Source organism: Aquila chrysaetos, chromosome 2 (genome assembly GCF_900496995.4).
Source record: "Aquila chrysaetos chrysaetos chromosome 2, bAquChr1.4, whole genome shotgun sequence".
NCBI lineage: Eukaryota > Metazoa > Chordata > Aves > Accipitriformes > Accipitridae > Aquila > Aquila chrysaetos.
Window position 1 is genome coordinate 36,168,808 of NC_044005.1, and position 23,126 is coordinate 36,191,933.

Genomic DNA, 23,126 nt, shown 5'->3' on the forward strand with positions numbered 1-23,126 from the left:
GATCTAACTCATTACCTACTTGATTAACTGTTCAGTGCCTACCTAGATATTTCTAACATGCTCATCGTTGTGGTATTTAAACATCCAGCATGTGTTCCCAATACCTATATGTCCCCTTCTCTTCTACAGAAAATTGATTGCAAACAGTTCTTCATATTTGGTTAATGTCTACATCTTGGTGATTATTTCTATCTGGCATCCCCATTTCATTTATGTAGCTGAAATCCTTGCTCAGGTTCTTGTCTTCTCCAGTCTTATTACAGTAGTCTCTTCTGTGATGAGAAATACAACTTTTCAAACCAAAACCCATTAGTTTGATCATGCTGCTGTAGCTTTGTTGAGTATCTCCACTGACTCCCTCTTTTAACCCGAGTAGTTTGTTACAATTTTCAAGGTCCTTCATAGCGTATCTTTGCTATTACTCTGTTGACGTGATCACTCCAACTTCTCATTGGCTAAGGATAATGATTTTCAAACAAACACACTAATGCTGTTCTCAGAAACATTTAAAACCAAATCACATTCTTTCTATTTTAAATTTATGTGATCTGTGATGCCAAAAAAACCCTCAAAACTGGCTAAAATATACCAGTCTTTGCAGAGTTGCTGAGCATCCTGGTGAAGATGCTTCTAGTTTCTGTACTCCCCCAGTGGTCAGTTGCTGGATGAAATTACTGCCTAATTTTATACTTAAATTGTAATTGTTTTCTATTCTGACTGTAGAGGAATACAAGTATCAGTAAAATATAGATAAAATTATAATGTAGTTTATAGATTTTTTCCCCCCCTTAGATAATGGAGCCCAAATATTAGTGCCTGGGGACATGAATGATACATACCTTTCAAATACTATTTAATATCATTTTGTGGGCAGTCTGCTGTGAGTTACTGAAGAGCATTGAAAAGCTTTTCAATATTATGTATTTGCAAATGTGACAAGTTGCTAACAGTGGCACAAGAATTAAAGGAAATCCACATCCCCAGACGTCTGTACAAATTGTTTCCGATGCAACCCCTGCCCAACATTTATTAAAATACCTCCAAGAAATTTATATCAGTAAGCTACATATTTGAACTTTTTGCAGATCCCCCAAACATTGTGTATCTTTTTAACAAACACACTGAACCTGGAATATTAACTGGATCAGTAAAGCAGTGTAAATAAAACCCATCATTTAGACAGAATTATTCAAACAGAGAAACCTACAGTAACTCAACAATATATTTTACATACAAAAATACAATTGATACAATGAACAAAAATACTGAGGAGGAAAATATAGTCTTTTATTTACAGTCAATGGCTCCTTAAGAATTTAGTTTAAAAATAAATACTCCATTCCACTACAACAACTTTTACAAAGTTAATCATGTGCACATCTTGTTTTTTTGAGAAAAACTTTCAGATACATAGTAGAAACACACACACACACGTATATAATTACAATGAGAAGGGGGGAAAAAAAGCACCTGAATCTATTTAGCTTATTCTTTTAAGACATTTGTAACATATTTAGTCAAGAACTAAAAGGAGCTTGATTCCTGAAAAACAAAAAACCTAAACCATACTAATATTCCATTACTTTTGCTGTACATTTTGTGGGATGAAAAATGCAAAGTTGAGCTCAGATGACAGCAAATATTTAACTGCTGAATGTATGGGTGAACATTCAAGCAAAATTACGATTTTATTAAAGCAAATCCCGTACAGATATGAGAGACTTAAACCCTGTTATGTCTGTGAAACTTGCTAGGTATACAGAGAATATTAATAGCATTGCGAGAGAATTTGTCATTTTGCTACATTTTCAAAGAGAAGTTAACCAGCCAAAGAGGCCTGTATTTTGATGGCTTTGAGTCATATGAAGAAAAGAGAGGGGAGAGTACCAATAACAATAATGTTCAACAGTGCAACTATTCAACTCAAAATGATTGGAAAGGAAAACAAAAAAAATATTCAAAATAACTAAATGAAAGTTTAAAATCATACTATAATCCTACTAGAAATACTTTCCAGAGGTCAACTTTGATTCTTCCCAGAATAATATTTCTCCATTTTTGCTTCCTATAACTTCTGAATATGGCAAAGCTTTTAGCTTGTACAGAGTAATAGCTGAGTACAATGACAGGGGCAGCTTTTCTTCTTGAGGCTGATATACCCCTCAAAATAAAGTGTCATTATAATAAATACGTATTTTCAAAAACCTACAAAAATAATTCTGTTTCTCCTGCCAGTCATCAGCTGGGAATTCACAGCTTTGCTGAGAGCTCCTACAAGAAATAGTACTTTTACCAACTCTCCGTAAGAAGTCCTTATCCAATCCCATCTGACATGGAGCATGAGTCTTCTCTCTCTTTGCAACAGATATCACTGATGTTTCAAAACCAGTGCAATATGACAAGAATGCTTATCATTTGACATAGCTTTTTCTGAACTTGACACCAGAAAATCTGTTAAATTTCCCTCTCAAGTCTCTCCCTTTTCTGAGCTATATGCAGATGAAACGGTGCTGTTCAGACTACAGTAGTTACAAGTGGACTTGTTGAGCATGCACACAGATTATTTTACTTGACTAGCACTCAAGCCCCCATAGAAGCTTGTCCCAGACAAGCCAGCTTGATTATCTGATATAATATCAACTTTTAATTAAAACAAACAAACAAACCCAAACACTTCAATAGGAAACTACGTGAGGATGGATTTCTTCAAATCAATATCCACTAGAATGAAATAGTGAGCTTTATATTGTTTCAATGGCATTTTCAACCAACATTTTCATTTTAGGTATGTTACTGGGTCTCTACTTGGCCCCTAGATAAGTGATGGAAAATAAGTATAAAACGTAATGCCAAAACACTCAGATATATCTCCCATATCACACATACTTCTGGTCTGGAATCAAGCAGAAGTTGATTACATAACTAAATGCACAAGTTGTGCCTCCTACTCAGAGAGACAGGCTTTCTTGATGTAAAATAAGTAGCAGAAATGCATGAAAACACTGTATTCATTGTCTGTCTCTTTGGAACTGAGTTGCATTCAACTTAGGTGAATTAGAAAGGTTCAGCTCATGCGCAGTAAAGACGTGTAAGTCTTCATTGTGGTTTGGAAGTTAATTGACCTCTCTTCACCCAATAGTTCAGTTTTTCTTGGACCTTTAGCAACCAGTTTGGTAACTATATGGCTTTACTTTTAATAAAAGAAGGAGAGTGCGGAATTATATGAATCACTGAAGAAAATGGTGATAGGGCAGGAGTTCCCGATCCCAGCTTGCTGAATTTGAACATTACAGGGAATCTTTAAGGAATGAGATTCATAGCTGAACCTTCTAATTTCTTTACAGCCCTTCTAAAAAACATAGGACTGTAACACAAAATGAACAACTGAATGAAGAGGGATCAGAAAAAAAATCCTGTTTTTATGTGGAATGAAAAGAAATCAGTTTTATTCCTTCACCTTCCTGTCAGATATGAAAGAAGTCTAGAATAGAACTGTGACCTTGTTCCATTTTGATTCATTACAAAATGGTATCTTTCCCGCTAAAATCTAGAAGATACCCACACCACAAAAACTCATTCTAATAAAGAGAAAAAAAATATTAGAAGAAGAACATGGCTTTTATCCAGTTTATAGTGATTAGCTGCTAATAGCAATACATTCCTTAAACTACTTTACAACTAAGAAAAAAGCATCAGGTGCTGCACAATATATATGTTCATTTGCTGACTAGTGATGCTCCAAGCAGTAGGAAATAGTGCTATATTCTTTGAACTCTACACAGTTTCTGCAGTTTCTGTAACCTATTGTCTGTGGATAGTTGCTCAGGATGAGCATCTGTCCAACTACAATGGAAGGTATTTACAGCATGCCAAATGAGAAAGCAAAAATACTGAACTACAAGCTTGGTCCCTCTGGGAGAAGTCGTAGAGAAAATGTACCATTTCAAGTTTTCTAATTCGCAGATGGACAGAAATCATCTTGCTGAGGATTCAAAAAAAATGATTAAAGAAACACTATCAACTAGTGAACAGATATTACAGCTCCTCTTTCTAAAGTCACTTGAGCTTAACCTATAAGGATGCTGTGAGTCAGAGTCAATATAGCACATGAATCTTAGACTGTCAGTACTCTTTAGGACTTTGAGCTTATCAAATACATTACAGTTTAATGGGTATCACAAAAACACCCCACCTGCCATCTTTAGGATTATTTTGTGCCCCAGTTAACTTCTAATTGCAGCAAAGACAATACTTATCAGTGATGATAGAATTTGGCCCCATCATTTGGCCCTAAGCTACAAGTACTAGTTTATGACTAGGAAAGGCTGAGAATTCAGATGGCATGGCAGCTAAACTCTTCCTACCTCTAGGAAAATATGAAGGTTCCCAGCAGGACAACACTGGGAAACCTGAAATACAACTGCCTGTCAGGACTCTGTAATGGATCTCTCTTTCAACAGTTTTTGTAGTCTACATTTTAGTGGTCACAGCACAATAAAAGACTAAGAATATATAAGTGATTATGTTCATATTAAATGATCATATGAGCAATAAATACAAGAACACAGGCACAGAATGAAGTTCATATATGAATGCAGAATTTCTGAAATCTATAGAACCTAATTAAAGGATACATACAACTATACAAAATTTCTGCTATTTTGGAAGAGTCCGCTAGCTTTTACTTTAGTCTGGAAATACAACTATGATGTCTTTCCCTTTTGAAAATGTATGGCTGTTGACAGTATTTTCCAGTCTCCCTTCCAGGAGTCCCTGGGGCAATCTTCGCTCAGGGAATTCAGCTGCAATGTAACTCCAGAGAAGCCCTACTTTTAGGAATTGATGGCTAAAGGAAAGGTGCCATGCCAACAGCCTCATCCTCTATCCTCCAAAAGCTCCCAGAGCTCCAAAACTTTTTGAGGCAGATCCTACCACAGAAAAGAAAACCATGTCCCATACTAGGATAGTTCAAGGTAATTTTCATAACATGATTCTAAAAGAGATTTTATTCAGTCCCATGACCCCATAATGTCCTCTATAGATATTTTTTACTGTGTGGGCCACAGGAATAGTTGCATAAATAAAACTACTTGCATATAGAAGCACTATCAGCCTCTATAAAAAGGCTTCGTATTACCTCAATATTAGATTGTTGAAGATGAAATTGAGGTGACAAAGTATGAAATGAAATTAACCAGAAATATCTAATGAAAAAAAAAAAATTGCTGCCTTCAGTTTACTCTAAGATGACATCTGGCAGAAACAAATCACAGGAAATGCAATGCTGTTCTGCATTATAGGAAAGCTTATGCTACTTGATAATGTCCTCCCAGGAAGGTGGTGCATTCTGAGTCTAAGTTATCAGTTCAGCATTTTTAATTCATTGCTTCTTAAAACAAATGTTCTCTTATACCCAGTGCTTATGTTTTACAAAGAGGCCCTAATTTAAAATCTTGAATTCTATGAGGTATCAAATCAAAATCATTTAAAGCCAGTTGAAGCTTGCCAAATTTACTGAAAATATTACAGTTTAGGTGTACCACATTTTCAACAAGTAGAAAAAACCTAACATCCATTTTAGTAATGTTTCTAAGAATATTTACTGAATTGAAGACAATGTTAAAAAAAATCAAGAAAGAAAAGTTCTTGTAGGCATTTTGAAAAAAACTTGCAAAACCAAGTCTTTTTGCTTGCACAACTTTTGAACTTTAGATCTCTAAAACAATTGCATAGAATTGTTATGGTTCAAACCCTATTGAGCAGTGGAAGTGTTTGGTAATGATATTAACAGGTCATATCTAATAATTCACTAAAACGAGAGACCGTTATTTAAATTTTGCATCACATTAGCTGTACCCAAGGTAAACTCCCTTGCATATGCTCAAACCTTTGACAAATACTAAGGAACTAGGGTTTCTGTGATTCTGGGATTTCACATTGTACAATCCAAAATGCCAGTTTTCCCAGACGTAGCTTGGGAATCTCTAAACCAACGTTGAATTCCAGAGCATATAAATTTGCTACCTTGTAAATACCACAAGATGGATCAGATAGATATTAATTAATCATTTGAAATACAAATGTTTATAATTTGACAATGGTTTCCTGCATTATATTGTTCTACACCACACTTTGTGATATTTTAAATTTAACTCACAACAAAGAGCTCTTCTAGCTTGGATAAGAATATTTCATTATAGCTGAGAAAAAAATATTTTATTAGGTCTTTTGACATACTTATTCTTATATTCTTCTGTCTAGAGGAACTATTTGGACTAGTGAGTCAATGGATATGGGATGCCACTTAGGTACATCTGAACTGAGTCCAATAAGCTGTATTAGACTACACAAACCTTTGAGAAAGATGTTCAATCCGGATTTGAAAGCACCAGAAAATGGAGAAACTACAATTATCTTTGCTAACTTCTTCCAGTGGTTAACTAGTCTCATTACTAATAGTTTGGAATTCATTGCTGATTTTAATTAATCTGGTTTTAATTTTTATACTGTTTTTGTTATATTTTTTCTTGTTGCCTCAGGGAACCGTTTAGTTCCTAGTATCTTCTCTCTTTGAAGCAACTTATTGACTACAATCAAGTTACCTCTTAACTTTCTTTTTTATTTTCTTTACATTTATATGAAAATACATAGGCTTATCTTGAAAAGAGTGCCAAAGAGAACTCTCCAGACTGCAAATTCTGAAATTCACTAACTGGCACTAATAAATTCTAAAGGTGTTAAAAAAAAAAAAAAAAAGAAAGAAAAAGAAAAAAAAGAAAGAGCAAGATCCGTAACAATATTAAACAGGATTGAGACAAGGCCAAGAATGAGCAAAAACTAGGTGGATATGATTTTCTGAAATTATAAACTTAGACTGGTGACTAAACACAGCTTATGGAGGTGGATTTTCAAAAACACATCAATGCTGTAATGAGATGAATATTTCTAACTTGTTTGGGTGTTTCTGAAATTCCACACCTACACAAGATTAAGGCATCCATTTTTAAGATATTGACCTAAAGCAATGAAGAAATAGTATTAACAAATAAGTAAATACGCAGTCTTCCACTGCCCCATATCATCAGCTAGGAAAGATGTTTAGATCTAAGAAAGAAATTGCTAACAATTTACTGGAAAATCAGGGCAATAAGAACCCTGTACATCATATGGAAAACAAAATATTTTATTCATGTTTCATGTAGAAAAAACCTAGACTGGTCAGAGATAACCTGGCTGTTCATATCTGGTTGGAGGAGATATCCTCAGCAATTCAGAAAGGTTAAAACCCTATGTAAACTTTATCCTTCCTAGAACTGCTTAAGATGTTCAATTATTTTTCTCTCTGCTTTCTGAATATTCCATCCATTCTACTTTGATTTTCTATATGTACAGAAACTGAAGATCATACAGTTTCTGTTTTGCTGCAAAAAATTTCTAAGTTAAATACAAAAGTATAATATTCAATCTACACATTCACAACCCTATAATAAAGCACATGATAAAACATTTACATGTGTTAGTCATGGCAAAACACCTGGGTAGTTTTCATAGATTAATAAAAACATAATGAAAATATAATTTATATTGTCAAAATATCTCAAAGATGCTAAAAGGTCTTTCATTTTAAAATTAGTAAGTGGTAATGTTGTAAATAAGGTAAAGAGCACTTCACAAATTATTGATATTCACTCATCTAAACTGAATTCTTCCTAATAATTCAATTTACAAATCAGTAATGTATATACTTTTCCTGGGTAATAAGCACCTACTGAGTAATATGGGGTTTAATAGTGCTTTGCTTTACAGACTTTGAGAAGCTTGGCAATAATAGAAGAGTTGAAAACAAAACAAAGAACAGAAAAAAACCCCTCTTAAGCCACATCTACTTTATGGTCACAGAAGTGACTTCTATGTAGTGTAGAGGTATTTTAAATTACATAGCCCAGAAAATTGTAACTGTCTAGCTATTGCTACTTGGCTTAATTTAGTCTACTCTTTACTTTTACTTCCTTGACAGCAATGTAGACATGTACCAGAGACTTCTGTTCCAGTCCACCTTTTTATTTTCTTTCTTTTCTCCTCTTCTTTTATTCCCCCCAAACTAGAAAGCTCAGGGTAAAGTCAGGCACCAAACTATGTGCAAGCTTAAAACATAACTTTTGGTGACACTTGGTGACCCCAAGATGAATGGTGGTTGATGCACTTGTTATGTCTGTAGTGTCTAAATAATTCATAATTGAACAGCTTACATAGATATATAATATCTGTTAATATCTCTTCTGCAATACAACATTTTAGTTAAGGTCAGCAGGTGTACCATTGTCACTTCAATCACTGTCTGAAGACACTTTGGGGTATCACTAGGGGTGTAAGTGTGATATTTAGCTGATGAATTCCATCCAGGAGTCTTAGTCTTGATTAAGAGAATGTATCAAATAGTCTGGGTCAATTCTTTTTTTCACTTAAAAATAGTTTAACTAGTAGTAGAGGATTTAAGTCATGGGTTAAGTTGGAATCAGAATCTCTGTCTTTAGAGAAAAATCAGTACAATTGAAGATGAGGAAGAAACAATGTCTCTGTGCTATGTAAGTTTTCTAATCTTCTGAAAAAATATCCTAAATTCTCAAAACTTTGGCAAATTGATAATCTGAAAACAGAATTATAAATCTTATCAAGGAATGCTTTATATCAATAATTTTAATTTTAATCCCTTTTTATATACATTTTTCAACATTTCAAAATGAAAAGTAAATTTGAACTGAAAAATGAAACTTCACATTTAGAAATTTTGAAACAGGATATTTCAATAATTTAAAAACTTTTTTCTATAATATATTTCTAATGAGAATTTTCAAGACCAATCCTTTTTCACAAACAGTGTTACTCTTCTTGATTAATATTTCAATTAGAACATTTCATTGAAAAATTCCCTATCAAGTCAAATGGCAATATACACTACCTTCATGATAGATAGAAAACCATATCAAAACTCAACACTTATTTGCTTAAGCACTCATCTGAATTGCCTTGCTTGCTGTTGTTCTTTGGCTTTTATAAGCATTATTGCTCCGGTTGTTTATCACTAATAATATTGGAAACAAGTGTGCTTTACCTATTTGGTGGAAGACAGAAAACTTCAATCTTTGGAATTTATTTCTCTGCAATGGGAATAGGCAAACTACAAATAAGATTATTTTTGCTGGTATATTGTTGACTGTTTTCATAAGAATTATGCTTACACATCTTGAGTATATCTGCAGCAGCTAGAAACTCCAAAGCATACAAGGGAATCTTGATTCCCCTGTTTTTGTTTATGCAGGAATGAGAGATACTCATTGAAGAAACCTGCAAAATATGAAATCTTCAAGTTAATTCATGAATGGGGGTCTCCACAATTGCTGTTTTTCTTAATAAGTGTACACTTCCAGGGATGACTTTGCCTTAGGTTTCATAACAGTTTATCTAATTTGCTGTATGGATAACCCATGTCTGTCTCATGGATATTCTTTCCAGCTTCTAAGCAAAGGACTAATACCTTCCCCCTATTAACTTTTTGTACTTTTTTGCTTCACCTAATTTCTCTTCGTAACGAACTTCAGACACCATTATCATAAAGAAAGGGATTTCTCTCTTATGGACAGCAAGCAGAAGCATGTTTTCTCCGTTTGTTGTTCCTATTTACAGGCCGTTACCTACTTGTATTTAAAAATCACTTTTCTGTTTTACCTTAAATTAACTTCTGCTTCAAGATCTCTCCTTCTAAGAATCCAAATCCTTAAAATGCAGTAAAAATCTTCAAGTAACAGTGGATATTCTATAGGGTTTCTTTCGGGCTCTACTACTTTACGGGCAATGGTTAAAATGTTACAGGAGGACAGTGAGACTCTTTTATTTCTTCCTCAAGTTTTACTTATTAAATTTTATATATATGTATATAAACATATACGTATGCTGGATACATTCTTCATACAAATATAGGGGACAAGAGCAGGCTGCTTAATATATTTTAGAGTGAGATATTCACTGTTTAAAAGAAAGCTTTCAATGGAATTAAAAGCCAGAGATTTAATGGCAATTGTGTAACTTCATGGAGACATATTGTTGTATTTTAGTTCAATGAATAATGATTAATAAAACCATCATTTTATGGAATTCATATTTTCAATATATACTGAAATAAAAATATACATTTTAATCATTTTTCTTTTGAAGCTCAAAATTTAGGAAATGTTAGGTTAAAACCATAAAAATAAGGAATCAGTTATGCCATCAATCATAAAACTAAAGAATTTGAAGCTATTCCTTTTCATGTGCAAAATATTGTTTCCATTTCAACGTGTGGCATAAGCTGAAGCTTCTATAAAAATATTTATAGTAAAATACAGCATAAATCTATAGTTACATTTAATCAGTTTTAGAAAGATGCATCCAATACTTAGACACTGTAAAATTATTTAGAATCAGTCAATTTTACCTCAGTTACTGCTGAAGTAACAAAAAGTATGATGTAATGGTCTTTTGTGAGCCGAATGGCATATTTGCTCTCATCTACACAAAGCCCTGTAAATAACCTACAGGTTGTTAGTCATTACTTAACTCAGCATCCAAAATGCTCATTTTAGCTCTTCCATATTAGTGCATTATCCACAGAGTACTTTAAATAACCATTAACAACCAGATGCATTTTAAGCAATTACATTGCTTAAAGGAAGAGTTACAGAAAATAATTTTGACTTCCCATGTAAAAACCTTCTTAGAATTCCCTCCACTGAATGTACAAACCCCTCTGAAGGAACTGAAAAGTCTTTAGTGGATTGTCTTGGAACAGATCAGCAAAGCAGAATTCAGTATCTAACATAAGGTGCTCCCTGGGCCATGGGTGTAGTAAAGCATCATGCAAGGTATGAAGTCACACTATCATTTTCATCTTTCTTCTTTCAGTTGGCAGTCACATTGGCTTCCTTCTGACGTAGTCTTTCTTTCTGTTAATGAAAAAGAAAGAGTTTTATTATCATTCTTGTCTACAATTTTTCCATCTCCACTCAAGTTGCCATGAGCATTTGGTCTAGAAGACTGAGAAGTACTAAACTAGTCACAATAGATTAGAGTTTTCTTTAATTAAAAAAAAATTAATGCCTGGAGCACTCAAGCAAGGCTCAGAACCAATTCATTACTTACTGTAGAAAAACTGAGCTTGCTTTAGCTACACACTTGTCAAATACTGTGTACCTTTAAAAATGCTCAGCTCTGTGAAGACCAGTGCAGCTAGAGAAAACCAGATACATTTCAAAATCATGTGAATCTAATACCTTTTCTTGTCTGGAATGGTTTCTGCTGACATAAAGGCTCTAATTTAGCATTAGCTAGATTCTGTTGTTTAATGATCTCTTCCCAAGCAAATGTAGTCATTCACATCTCTGCCGCCTGTCCTGCAACTGATATGCTCTGCTGGGAATGAAAGTAATATACCGATTCCTTCATGTACGTTTCCTTCCCTTAGTCTCTTGGTTCCTACAGTTTGAGAAATGCTGATCTCACCTATGTGTCTTGCTCACAGACAAAAAAGGTTTTATCTACAGTGTAAGTTATTAGTCTTCTTTTTGTGTCGTATTAAAAAAACTGGGAAACAGCAAGGAACAAAATGGGGATTTAATCCCTTCTACCATTATTCAACAGAGCAAACACGGTTTTGTAAGGTTTAAAAAAAACCCAGACACTCAGCCATTGGACAAATATATGCAGTGAGCCTCAGTGCACTATGGAGCATGGAAGAAAACACAAGAGACTTCAGTGGAAGGGGGGGAAGAAACCAGAACAGCAGCTCTTATCATATTTTGTTATCTAAAAAAGCAGAGCCATGCTTAGGTACAACTAAACTAAGTTTTAAATGTTAACTGTTGGACTACCATAGGGCATAAGCTTAAAGATTTCTCCTTGGGAAGAAAATCACTCTGCTACGTTCAAACTAAGCATACTATGTCACCCTTCAACAACAGCTGAAACCTGCCACCATTCTGAATGACAAGAATATAGTGTCAGAAAAACCCTTCTGAATGTCATACTGAGAAACACATCATACCAGGCTAGCTGTAGGATTGATTTTCTTCGTTTCAACTTTCTTCTCTGCAGTTAACTTGCTTACTGATTGCTGAGCCACTTTAATTCTGAAACAAAATACATAAAATAGACATCGTTAGATTCAAAGAAATTAAAGGTGTTCTGGCTCTGCTTGGTATACCCTCTATCTGTAAGAACTACCACCACTACCTTTTTTTAGGCACACGAGCCCGACAAACTGCTATTAGTATTCAAAGGCACTTAATGAAGTACCAAAAGGAGATCAAAATACATTTTTAAATTGAGAATATCAAAAGCAAAAGGACAGTCGGCCTGTATTGCTCACTGAAAATGTCACCAGACAAACAATTTCTCTGTTCTTGCAGGATCTGGGTTTTATGGAGTATCTTTCCTACCAAAAAAGCTGCAGTGTCAAGAAAAGAAGATACTCCTCTGAAAAAAGCCAAAAGCTAGCTGGCTCAATCTGTTGTATATATAGAATATAATATTTTAGTAGGCCATTTGCCAGGCTACACATTATATTTCCTCTGAAAACCTTGAAATGAAAGCATCTGCCAGTTTTTCCTTAATGTTTGCCCTGTTGCTTTACATGGAATTGACTGACCAGCCTCACTGATGTGGTAATAGGAGGAGAGGCAAATTAGAAGGGGTTCTTGTCTAGGGGTAGTTAAATCCCTCTTGTGTGCAGCTACAGACCAGTCTACTGAGAGCACTACTGAGATAAGGGGAAAGAAGAACACAGACCTGATTCCTCACTTTCTTGCGTTTTGCTCTTAGGGTCTTGCATACAGAACCCTTGTTTCTGTGGGCATTTAACAAGAACAACCCAATCAGAAGTTTAATCAGGAGGAAAAGGAGAAACAGGGAATTTAACAAAAAGGGACTTGACTCCTCTTACAGACAGCAGAAAGGGCCAGGGAAATTATGTGCTAAACAGTGATAAAAAGAAAAGAAAATTCTTGGCACTCCTAAGACAGGATCTGCCCAGCTATCAGTGCCTTTAAAATGCTGATGCTATAAACACCTACTTTACAATTCTGTATGCAAAATGCAGAGGTAAAGAAGTTGTGAGTGAATTTTTACAAGCAAGGAGAACTCAGCAAACCAATTTTCACTAATGCACACCAAATCAGTCTTTTCCGAGAAACACCACATTTCTTGGCACTCTTGAACTGAAAAATTCTACTTTCTTCTCCTGTTTAATTTTCTCCACTGGCAGAAATAATTGCTATGGCCAGTCAAAAAGCATTTAAAATACCATGTCCAGTTCAAACCACTTCCGACACACTCAATTTTTGAGGAATTTTGGAAGAAAAGCAAATAGGAAAGTGGATTATATCTGCAATTACAGATGTGTACTTCCTTGCTGTAAGACTAGCAGCAAACTAGATTCTTTTAAAAATATAGAACACATTCATAAATTCATTATTGTGTTTGTCAATGCTCAGTGTTGGAAACTAAAATTCCTTCTCTGAGATATGTATTTTAGAAGCATCTACTGGGTAGTTATTGGTGTTGTCTCACTTTCCAGTGCTTAAGAACAGGAGGGAACAGTTACACTACTTTCACATAAACTTATTTTCAACACTGTTTAGCTACAACATTGATTCAAGCTGTAGGTACACCCTCAAATACACAAATATGAAATTATTATTCTGTACATGTTTAAATAGCTCTGAAGTATTTTTAAAACTTAATTAGTGTTCCCTGTTTCACAGCAACTCACCATTCCATCTTTTTACAATTTTGTTAAACAGCACAGTTTACTTCTTAATGATGGATGATAGCACCCACTGGACAGCATGCTATTCCTCACAGCTACAAAGTTTATGCAAAGATGATAATGTATTCCAAGTGACAGTATTCAGGTCCAGCAGAACCACACCAAGGGATCGACTTCTAAACTCTTCCCTATTTTGAGCACAGTTTCTTTTCGATCACGTTCTCTTTGGTCCTAGAAGTGTTTTCCGAGTAGTTTTTAAATGTTTAGAGTCCATAGTTTAATCTGAAGGGAGAATTCTAGGGATTATAAACTTTTAGACTTAAAAAGAAAATTATGCCTGTCACTGATTTAGGCCTAGCTCTGGGTTTATTCCATATTTGCACAATTTCCAGGAAACCTGGATTTTTAAAAATAGAATGCATAGTTTGGAATACAAAATAAAAATAAACCAGCTCACTAACAGGATTTGAATCATGTGATATTTGGCTTATAAAAATGACAGACTGATTATATACTCCACTCTGGTCTCATAGGGAAAAAAGCCATCGCTTTGCTAACATGTGACTGATAAGATTAGCATGCATTATCAGAAACATAAGTGTATAATTTAAAAGGAATGTAATTCTTTGGGACTTTTTAAAATCAGATGGCTCAATTTTAAGAAAGTAGTTAGCTCAGTAATTACATCAGTGAAGCACCCATGCTGTAAAGGTGCCTTAGAAATAAAAATAATTCTTTGTTAAACATGAACAGGATACTAGAACTGGCTATTGTGTTTGGAAGCACTATCCTTGAAATGAGAAAAATGAAATAGTATGAAAACTACCAAATTCAAAATCATAAAATTGGCTAACAGCAGAAGTCTAATCTTCTTTTTTTTTTTCCATTATTTTACTTTCATAAAAATAACCCAGATACAAACACATAATTTTAATTGTCCATTAAAAGCTATGACAGCCTTCCATCAAAACTTACAAACACATACAATATTCTTTACCCGCATCCAGCTCTGGAGTCCTCAGCACAGGAAAGACATGGACCTGTTGGAGCAGGTCCAGAGGAAGGCCACAAAAATGATCAGAGGGCTGGAACACCTCTCCTATGAGGAAAGGCTGAGAGAGTTGGGGTTGTTCAGCCTGGAGAAGAGAAGGCTCGGCAGGGGACCTTCTTGCAGCCTTTCAGTACTTACAGGGGGCTTATAAGAAAGATGGGGACAAACATCCCAGGGCCTGTTGCGATAGGACAAGGGGTGATGATTTTAAACTGAAAGGAGGTAGATTTAGATTGCATATAAGGAAGAAATTTTTTAGGATGAGGGTGGTGAAACACTGGAGCAGGTTGCCCAGAGAGGTGGTAGATGCCTCATCCCTGGAAACATTCAAGGTCAGGTTGGACGGGGCTCTGAGCAACCTGATCTAGTTGAAGATGTCCCTGCTCATTGCAGGGGGTTGGACTAGATGACCTTTAAGGGTCCCTTCCAACCCAAACTCTTCTATGATTCTATGATCTAAAGTTGAATGTATGCACAACATTTGACTGAGTCTTTTAGTGAAACAGGTAAGTAAAAACAAACAAATCACACACTTAACGAATGACTAGCTAGCGACTAGACACTCAGTTAATTCAACGTAGGTATGTCTCTTCTCTGATGACTCTATTTTTTTCTACCATCTTTCCTTAGCACAAATAGAAATAACTTCCCATTTGTAGAAATCAAATAATAGCATAAATTTTTTTGAAAAGCTTTTCATTAAAATACTAAAAATTAGAAGTATATTAAAATTAGAAATAAAACTAGAGATGAATAAGGTACAGAAAGAACAAAATTACAAATGAAGCATATTCAAAAGGATAGAACTAAACTACTAATTATTTTCTGATCTTTTCTTAGACCCATATATTATGTTATTAACCAATCTGCAGATATACTGCACAACATACTATTATTTTTAGTTAACATAAAATAGACTATTAAACATATTATAAAGTTGTGTAAGGCATTAATTGTATTTTATGAGAATTTATATAGATGTAAATTGTTTAACTTCTTCTTATAAAAGTATAAACTTCCTTGACTACTTGTAATTGTTCAGCAATTACTTGTTCAAAGCCTGTTCGAAGTAAAACAAAAGTTAGGTATAGAATGTCAAAATGTAAGGTAAAGAAATATTCTGTTACATTTCCCTTCTTTCTTGTGACTAACTGCAGTTATATTAGATGATAATGAAGGTGGCCAGTTTTAACATTTATACTTTATAGATATCAGGTGGAATAGAAAAGAATTTCAGGGAATATGGGAAATCTACTCAAGTCTTGTGTTCAGTGTCACGGCCAACAAAACATCTAAAGAGGACTTTGAAATACTAAAACATTTACTGTAGATTTACTAGACTAAGTAGTGTCTTGGTGACACTGCTTAGGGGGTAAGATTTACAAAGTATGGGCTTAAAATGTTTACTCACTTCATCTTGTTACTTAAGTTTGTTCATTACTTAAGTGTTACACGAGATACCAAACAGAAGTCTACATGTCTTTTAAATACCTCCAGGGATGGTGACTCCACCACTTCCCTGGGCAGCCTGTTCCAATGTCTGACAACCCTTTCAGTGAAGAAATTTTTCCTAATGGCCAATCTAAACCTTCCCTGGCACAACTTGAGGCCGTTTCCTCTCATCCTATCACTTGTTACTTGGGAGAAGAGACCAGCACCCACCTCGCTACAACCTCCTTTCAGGTAGTTGTAGAGAGTGATAAGGTCTCCCCTCAGCCTCCTTTCCTCCAGGCTGAACAACTCCAGTTCCCAGCTGGAAAGATAATAGGGACTGATAAGTTCTTCAACTTAGGGAAGTTCAATTAACATGTATTCTGACAAGAATCTCCTCAAGAGCCTTATCCTGAAGAAACAGTAGCAGAATCAAGCCCCGAGATAGAGCTCCACAATTTACAGCTTGCAGATGTAGGCTGAACAGCACAAACTAAGCATACCACTAACCACTCCTATACGCCTTTCTTCTGAGTTTTTGTTGTGCGAATTAATGTACAGGGGAGCAGCTCACGTGAGCTGGACATTTACAGAGGCATGACCATGAGGGGGAGTCTGGAGATGTGCAAAGGAATGGACTCAATGAAAAGATTTTTTTTTTTCTTCTTATATCAGTATAAAATAGCATGCATGGACACACTAGTCTAGTCATGTTTTAGAGATTTCATGGAAGAGAAATTGGGACTGAATCTAATAGATGTGAAATCAAGGAGGAAGAAAGGGGAACAGAAAAGTCAACAGAATCTAAATATCTAAAACAGAAAAGCAAGAAAGGATTGAATTGTGTAGTAAAACATGCTAGAAAAATAGTGACAAGGACACTTTTGAAGAGAGAGCACTGCAGAGAACAGAGACCAGAAAGGATGGTAGAATAGCTGAATCACAACACAGAGACAAAAGGTGTGCAGGTGCTAATTTAGCAAGCAATAACATGAGGCCAAAAAATTAAGGTATGCAGGTCAGTTAAGCCTTGAAATCTGACCAGCTGCAACATGGATGTGTTCAGAAGAAAAGTTACTCTTCTTCAACAGTGAGCAAAAGAGGTCAATATACCTTAATGAATAAAGAAGATGTGGTATCAACTGTAATACTGAGCAATATTACACATTACCACACAAAATGGAAAAAATTGAATGAAATTATCAAAACAATGTATTTTTAAGTAGGAGAACCATGACTCCAACACTGCATATGGATCTTCACTATAAGCAATGGGAATATCATTGGCTTTTTCCTGCCTCTGTGTGTCAGGTGTTGTCTTCCCCTGTAAACTGAATGCAAGTCAGGCCTCTTAAATTAGAAGATATTAGTGAAAAATAAAGACGTTATTTTTATTCAAAATTATTATTTTTATTTTGTAACTGGGGACACAGAATTGAAATCTAAACATAAGCCCATATTTATTAAAAGTTTCCTTCCTAAGCTCATGAAAATACTTCTCCTCCTTACAGGAAAAGATATCATCAAGCCAGGGACTAACCAGATAAACTCATTATCATTTTCACCCCTGCTTCCCATTCAAGTCAGACAGAAGAAGGTGTGAGCTGGCAGGCTCCATGCTCTAAAGCCCCCAGTTAGGAAAACTAGAATCCCTTCTAAACAAGCCAGTTGCTACTCAAGAAGCCAGTTGCCACTCAACAAGCCAGTTGCCAGCATGTTCAGGCTCTGCTATTATGCAAAGACAGACACCAAATTATCTGGTTCTCTCTCAACCTCTTGATATTCTGGAATAATCCATTTGCTTCGCTTCTACAGCTCCTTCCACGCAGCTGGTGGGTTATGTGGATAGCTGTGGGTTATGAAATAGCTTGGAATCACAATTCTGTGCCACCTGAGCTTTCCATGACTTGAAGTTCAAAATTCTGCCATAAGACTGTGTTGGCATAGGAACTGTTGTGCAAACCAAATCTTCAGATATGGGTGGAGATGAACAAGCAGAGGTAGCTACAGTCAACATCAACTGTTCAACCTAGACCCAAGCTGCATACCCAGCCCAGATCCTTAACACAGCTGAACAGTGACTCCCCTTGAGAGACTAAGAAATATCCCCATAGCTCAAATTCCTTCACTGTGTTACATTCCTTACTGCTCTCAGTCATATGGTAATTTCTACACGCAGCCCATAAACTAATCCTTAAGTAACAGCACTGTTGCCTGAAAACAGTTAGCCCATGCAATATAACAGGCTACATTTCAGTCTCAAGATTTTAGAAGACAGATGCCTGTGTATTACCTGGCCTGGCAGATGATTTTATAGAGTTCTTGGTTAGCTTCACAATTAGGAGCCTTATAACAGACTATGAAGTTTGAACATTGTCCAATTCTATTACCGTGTTGTACAATACAATTGCCTGATCAAGCCTTCAGGCTTAAATCTTCTGGCAAGAACTTGGTCATTCTTAATCACATCTTTACATTGCATTTAGAATAAACGTTCACTAACTGAATCAGTACAAATACAGTAAAATGTATGTTGTCAGTGGAATTTGTCTCCAAACCTCAGATTGCTAATACGCTTGATATGTTTCTATTCTTTCTGGATCTACTGACAGTGTTTTGGTTATCTGTATAAAGTGTGTGAGAAATTTTAGCTCTGTAGTCACAAGAAAAAAAATCTATTTTTATGCCTTTAGGAAAGTTGGTGCATAAGAAAAAAACAATAGGAAGAAAAAGGCTACACCAATTCAGATCAAAAATATGCTTCAGTCCATCTGAGCTGGCCACTAGCAGATACCTAGGAGCATACAAGGACAGCCAAAGCATACAGTGATAATCCCCAGAATACTTTCACAGCTGGAAACTCTCTTCATATGTAACAGTCCATGGATTTTTCTAATATGAATTTCCACTGTCACCATTTGGAAGCAATGTAAGCTTTTGGCATCTGCGACATCTTGTGGCAAAGTGTTCAACAGATTAAGTATGCCTACTGTAAAGAGGCATCACTGCATTTGGCTTATACTAGTCACTTGCCAATTCCATTTGATGCTCTTCAACTGTTGTGTTAGATGAGGTATGTAATGACTATATTTCACATTCACCCATCATGCTTGTACAGATCCCTATCATATCCTTTTCAGTAGGATCCTTTCCAAGCCGAAGAATTCCCCTTTATTTAAATGGCTCCTTATGCAGAAGCTGTTCTTATGCTTACCTCTCCTAGCTCTACCATATCCTTCTGGAGAGGAAGGGATAAGGACTACATATGGATAACTGTGGGTTCATATAATGATTCAGTGATGGTTTTTCTTTTGTTGTGTAGTGCTTTCCTAATAACACCTAAAAGGAAACACTATTTTTCTTTCCAAGAGCAAAAGCCTTGACACAGCACTTTGCCAGATGTATTGTATGCTCTATGGGAAATAGCTATTTCTGTTTTGCAGCACAGGCCTGTAATTTGTAGTTACCTCCTCAATTTGCACCACAGCTACACCTTAACCTCAGAAACATGTAAAAATCCTTTGTTTTTTTCTTTGTCTGCATTGCTAAACAATCTGGTAGAACTCTTCATTAATTCATGTACCAGCTACTTCAACCCTACCTTTCTGGTATAGGCAAAGGCTACACTGGCCACCTAAAATCTACTCGAAATGCATGTGGAATACAGACATGTAGAATGCCACCTTTTCCTCTTCTCTTTCTTCACTCACATTAAGCACAATAACTTAAACTCACTCCAAAAGCTTTTATATGACTATGAACCATTAGCCTCCAGTCTGGTAATGCTGTAGGGTTCATTGATCAAATTTTCTCACAAATGTTGCCTCTTCCCAATGCTGCAATTATGTGTACAAGGAACTCCCAGCATAAATCCATAAAGTCACCTAATGATCCTAATGATCATATTTCAAATATTTCCTTAAAACTCATTTATGTTGTGATCTCAATTTGCCTTATTAGACCATTAGTTTAATATCAAATGAAATAAACAACATCTGTTACACTCATCTTTTGGCTTTTACCACACATGCAGATTGTATGATACCTGGATGATGCCCTGTTTTGGAGTGTTTGACTGATCGTCAGGACTGAGTGTTCTACCACAGTACAAATTGATCAAAATGCCTGCAAATCTAGACTCTCACCGACTCTCACTGTCTTAGGTAACATAGACATGCAGAAAATAGATGAAAGAGAAATTCACTTTTAAATCAAACTATAAAATAAATCTGGCCTTCTAAAATAGATAAAATGTCTTGAACCAAAGATTATTTCTCCTCCTTGCCCACAGTGATATTGAAAATGAAAATATAATCCACTAGTCCCTCTGTGGCGAGTGTTTCTGTCAAATTTCAGTCATTTGTTAGGCACAAGATAGTCTCATAATTAGCTTAATCTGTGGTTAAAAATATTAAATATTGTATTGGCCAGCACTGCTAAGAGATTTTGCAATTACATGTTATCTCCTATGACCATGTGGTGTTACAAACAAGGACTCCCCAGACTTACCATTTTCCTGTGCAGAAATAGAGGGCAATGAATACAATTCATTTTGTATTTAATAAATGTAAGAGTTGGGTAGAAAGCTATAGCCAGCCCCAATTTACTATAATAAACAAAAATTAGTTGGGCACTGCTTGGTGCTTTTTCTTTTGTTAGGACATTTTCATCTTTACCATTAGCTACCTACACTGCTACAGTCAGAGCTTCTGCTTTTCAAACATGTTATTGCCTTTGTGGCAAAAAAAATCACTATGTCTTTTTTCACAAGATTAAGCTGAAACCATCAACATGTTTTGAGCTAGGGATGAAATCCAAGAACAAAGAAAGCATTTTAAAAAAGGACCTTTTATAAAAGGTACCATTAAAAAGCAGGACTTTTTTCCTATTTTTAAGATGAAGTATGTAATTCTGCTCATTAAATAATGATTATGTCTTCTCCAGCTATTGAGACAATCTTTGGTTCTCTTTTTCTCTTCTGAATTCTAACCTATAAAATTTGTATGTATGTTCTATCTGAAAGAGATGGCTTAATCCAGTACGGTAACTATTGTAGCAATCTTATCTTTGCAGTGTAAGCAGTGGGTCAATTAACAGCAATAATTCCTTTTGTATCTAATTATTTAATATTTAAAGGGTAACACCCATAAACACATAATGATAATCCTTGTCACGTTTCTTTTGCAAAATACACAATCACAGTTTGTGATGAAACTACTCACTGCAAACCATCAGTATTTTTTCTGTATTTATACTTTTTCCCTATATTCAGAATTGGCTAGGATATCCTCTTAAAATATACTTTAACAGATCTTGAATGCTTTAATAGACTTATAGATAGGCATTATACATATATATATCATGTATTTAAGTTGTTATAACTACATATTTATTTTGCTTCTGAATTCTTAGACATGCCCACTGCAGATAAAATCAGTAGTCTAAGAAAAGGAAGTGAGACTGCAATTACATGCAATCTACCATGGTGCAAGTGCCTTGTTGCCAAAAAAAATATATCTTTGTTTTAGTCTTCAGTTCAGTTATCATCTCAAAATTTTATAAACAGAAGAAAGCATAATAGCAGTCGATGTACCTGCATGCACAGACATACTAAGTTATAAAGCTGTCAACAACAAAACTGGGTTTTGATGCAAAACAAGACAAAAAAAGAAGTTTCCAACATTTGATGAGTATTATGGTGCATTTACACTAAGCTGTTTGCCAGAGATGAAGATGTGATCATCAAAGCAAATTTTATTGTATTGTAGTTGCATTCTAGTATTGAAGGGAATACTATGTCTGAAAGAAAACTGTCATCATATTCCTATCAGGAATATAGTTTTGAAAATTTTCTTCATTTTATCTCTATAGTCATTTATTTATAATATCGTATCCTATCCTATCCTATCCTATCATGTATCATGTATCATATCATATTGTATCAATCTAGGTTTGTTATCTGTCTGTAACTCTGTCTTGCATTCCTAAATGGTGTGCAAATTTTGTCTAGGAAAGAGACAATGATTCAACTATATTTTGCAGGCAGCTAATTTATTTTCATGGTAGGTTAAATGCAGGGCAGCTCAGTTAAAGTGTTTCCTTTACTTTAAGAAAAAGTCTCATAGAAATCTAATTAGATTTCTACAGTTGTGTTACATTTGGGAGCCAAGCAGTTTTTAGACAAAACAGGCTCTTGCAGCTGAGGCTGTCATTTAGTTCAAGGCGGTACTCTTTTTTCCTGAAATTCAGAGATTTTAAAGTTGTCTGTTATACAACGTAAAGTAGTTAGTTTTGAGTCTAAAATTTTAATTTTGGAATCTTAGATATTTCGACCTACTTTTACTACTATTAATTTTAAGCTAATACATTTTAAATTATGCTTTTGCATAAAGATAATTTTGCATATTATAATTAAATTTTGAATTTTGTGAGCCATATTTCTTAAGAGACAAATTATAATCCAATATTAACATTCCTATGTAAATGTAAACAATGAAATCCATTTTTAGGTATCTATGTGACTAGGTAATTCAGACACATTTTATGCTGAGTTTCTGCAGCTCCTCCTGAAGGGTAATCCGACTGTAAACGTGTTCACATAAGGATATCAATGCCTCAGTTTCAGAACCCAAGTTTGAAAATATTGACTTACACTCCCAATTCGCCCTCTTTAAAATTTCCTTCAAAACAAAAGAATTGGTTCATGATAAACAGATTTTTTTTTTAATTAAATTACAAACTTTAAAAATGCAAAACAAATAGTGCATCCAATTAATTAGCCAGTTAAGGAAGACAGCTGTCCATTCCTGTCATACTAAGGTTTTTAGTTACCAATGTGCACAA

General features: G+C 35.0%; 1 protein-coding gene across 7 annotated transcripts in view; it reads right to left on the reverse strand.

Moving 5' to 3' along the window:
• Window positions 1-1,266: 1,266 nt before the first annotated feature.
• The window catches only part of FMN1 (formin 1), a 208,851-nt gene continuing 186,991 nt past the window's right edge, over window positions 1,267-23,126 (reverse strand). For all 7 annotated transcript variants that reach the window (XM_030041745.2, XM_030041760.2, XM_030041739.2 and 4 more), the window contains 2 exons: window positions 12,080-12,164; window positions 1,267-10,982 (listed from right to left, as the gene is read on the reverse strand). In XM_030041745.2, the coding sequence (XP_029897605.1) occupies window positions 10,938-10,982; window positions 12,080-12,164 (130 nt within the window). In that variant the 3' untranslated portion in view covers window positions 1,267-10,937. The remainder of the gene's footprint in view (window positions 10,983-12,079; window positions 12,165-23,126) is intronic.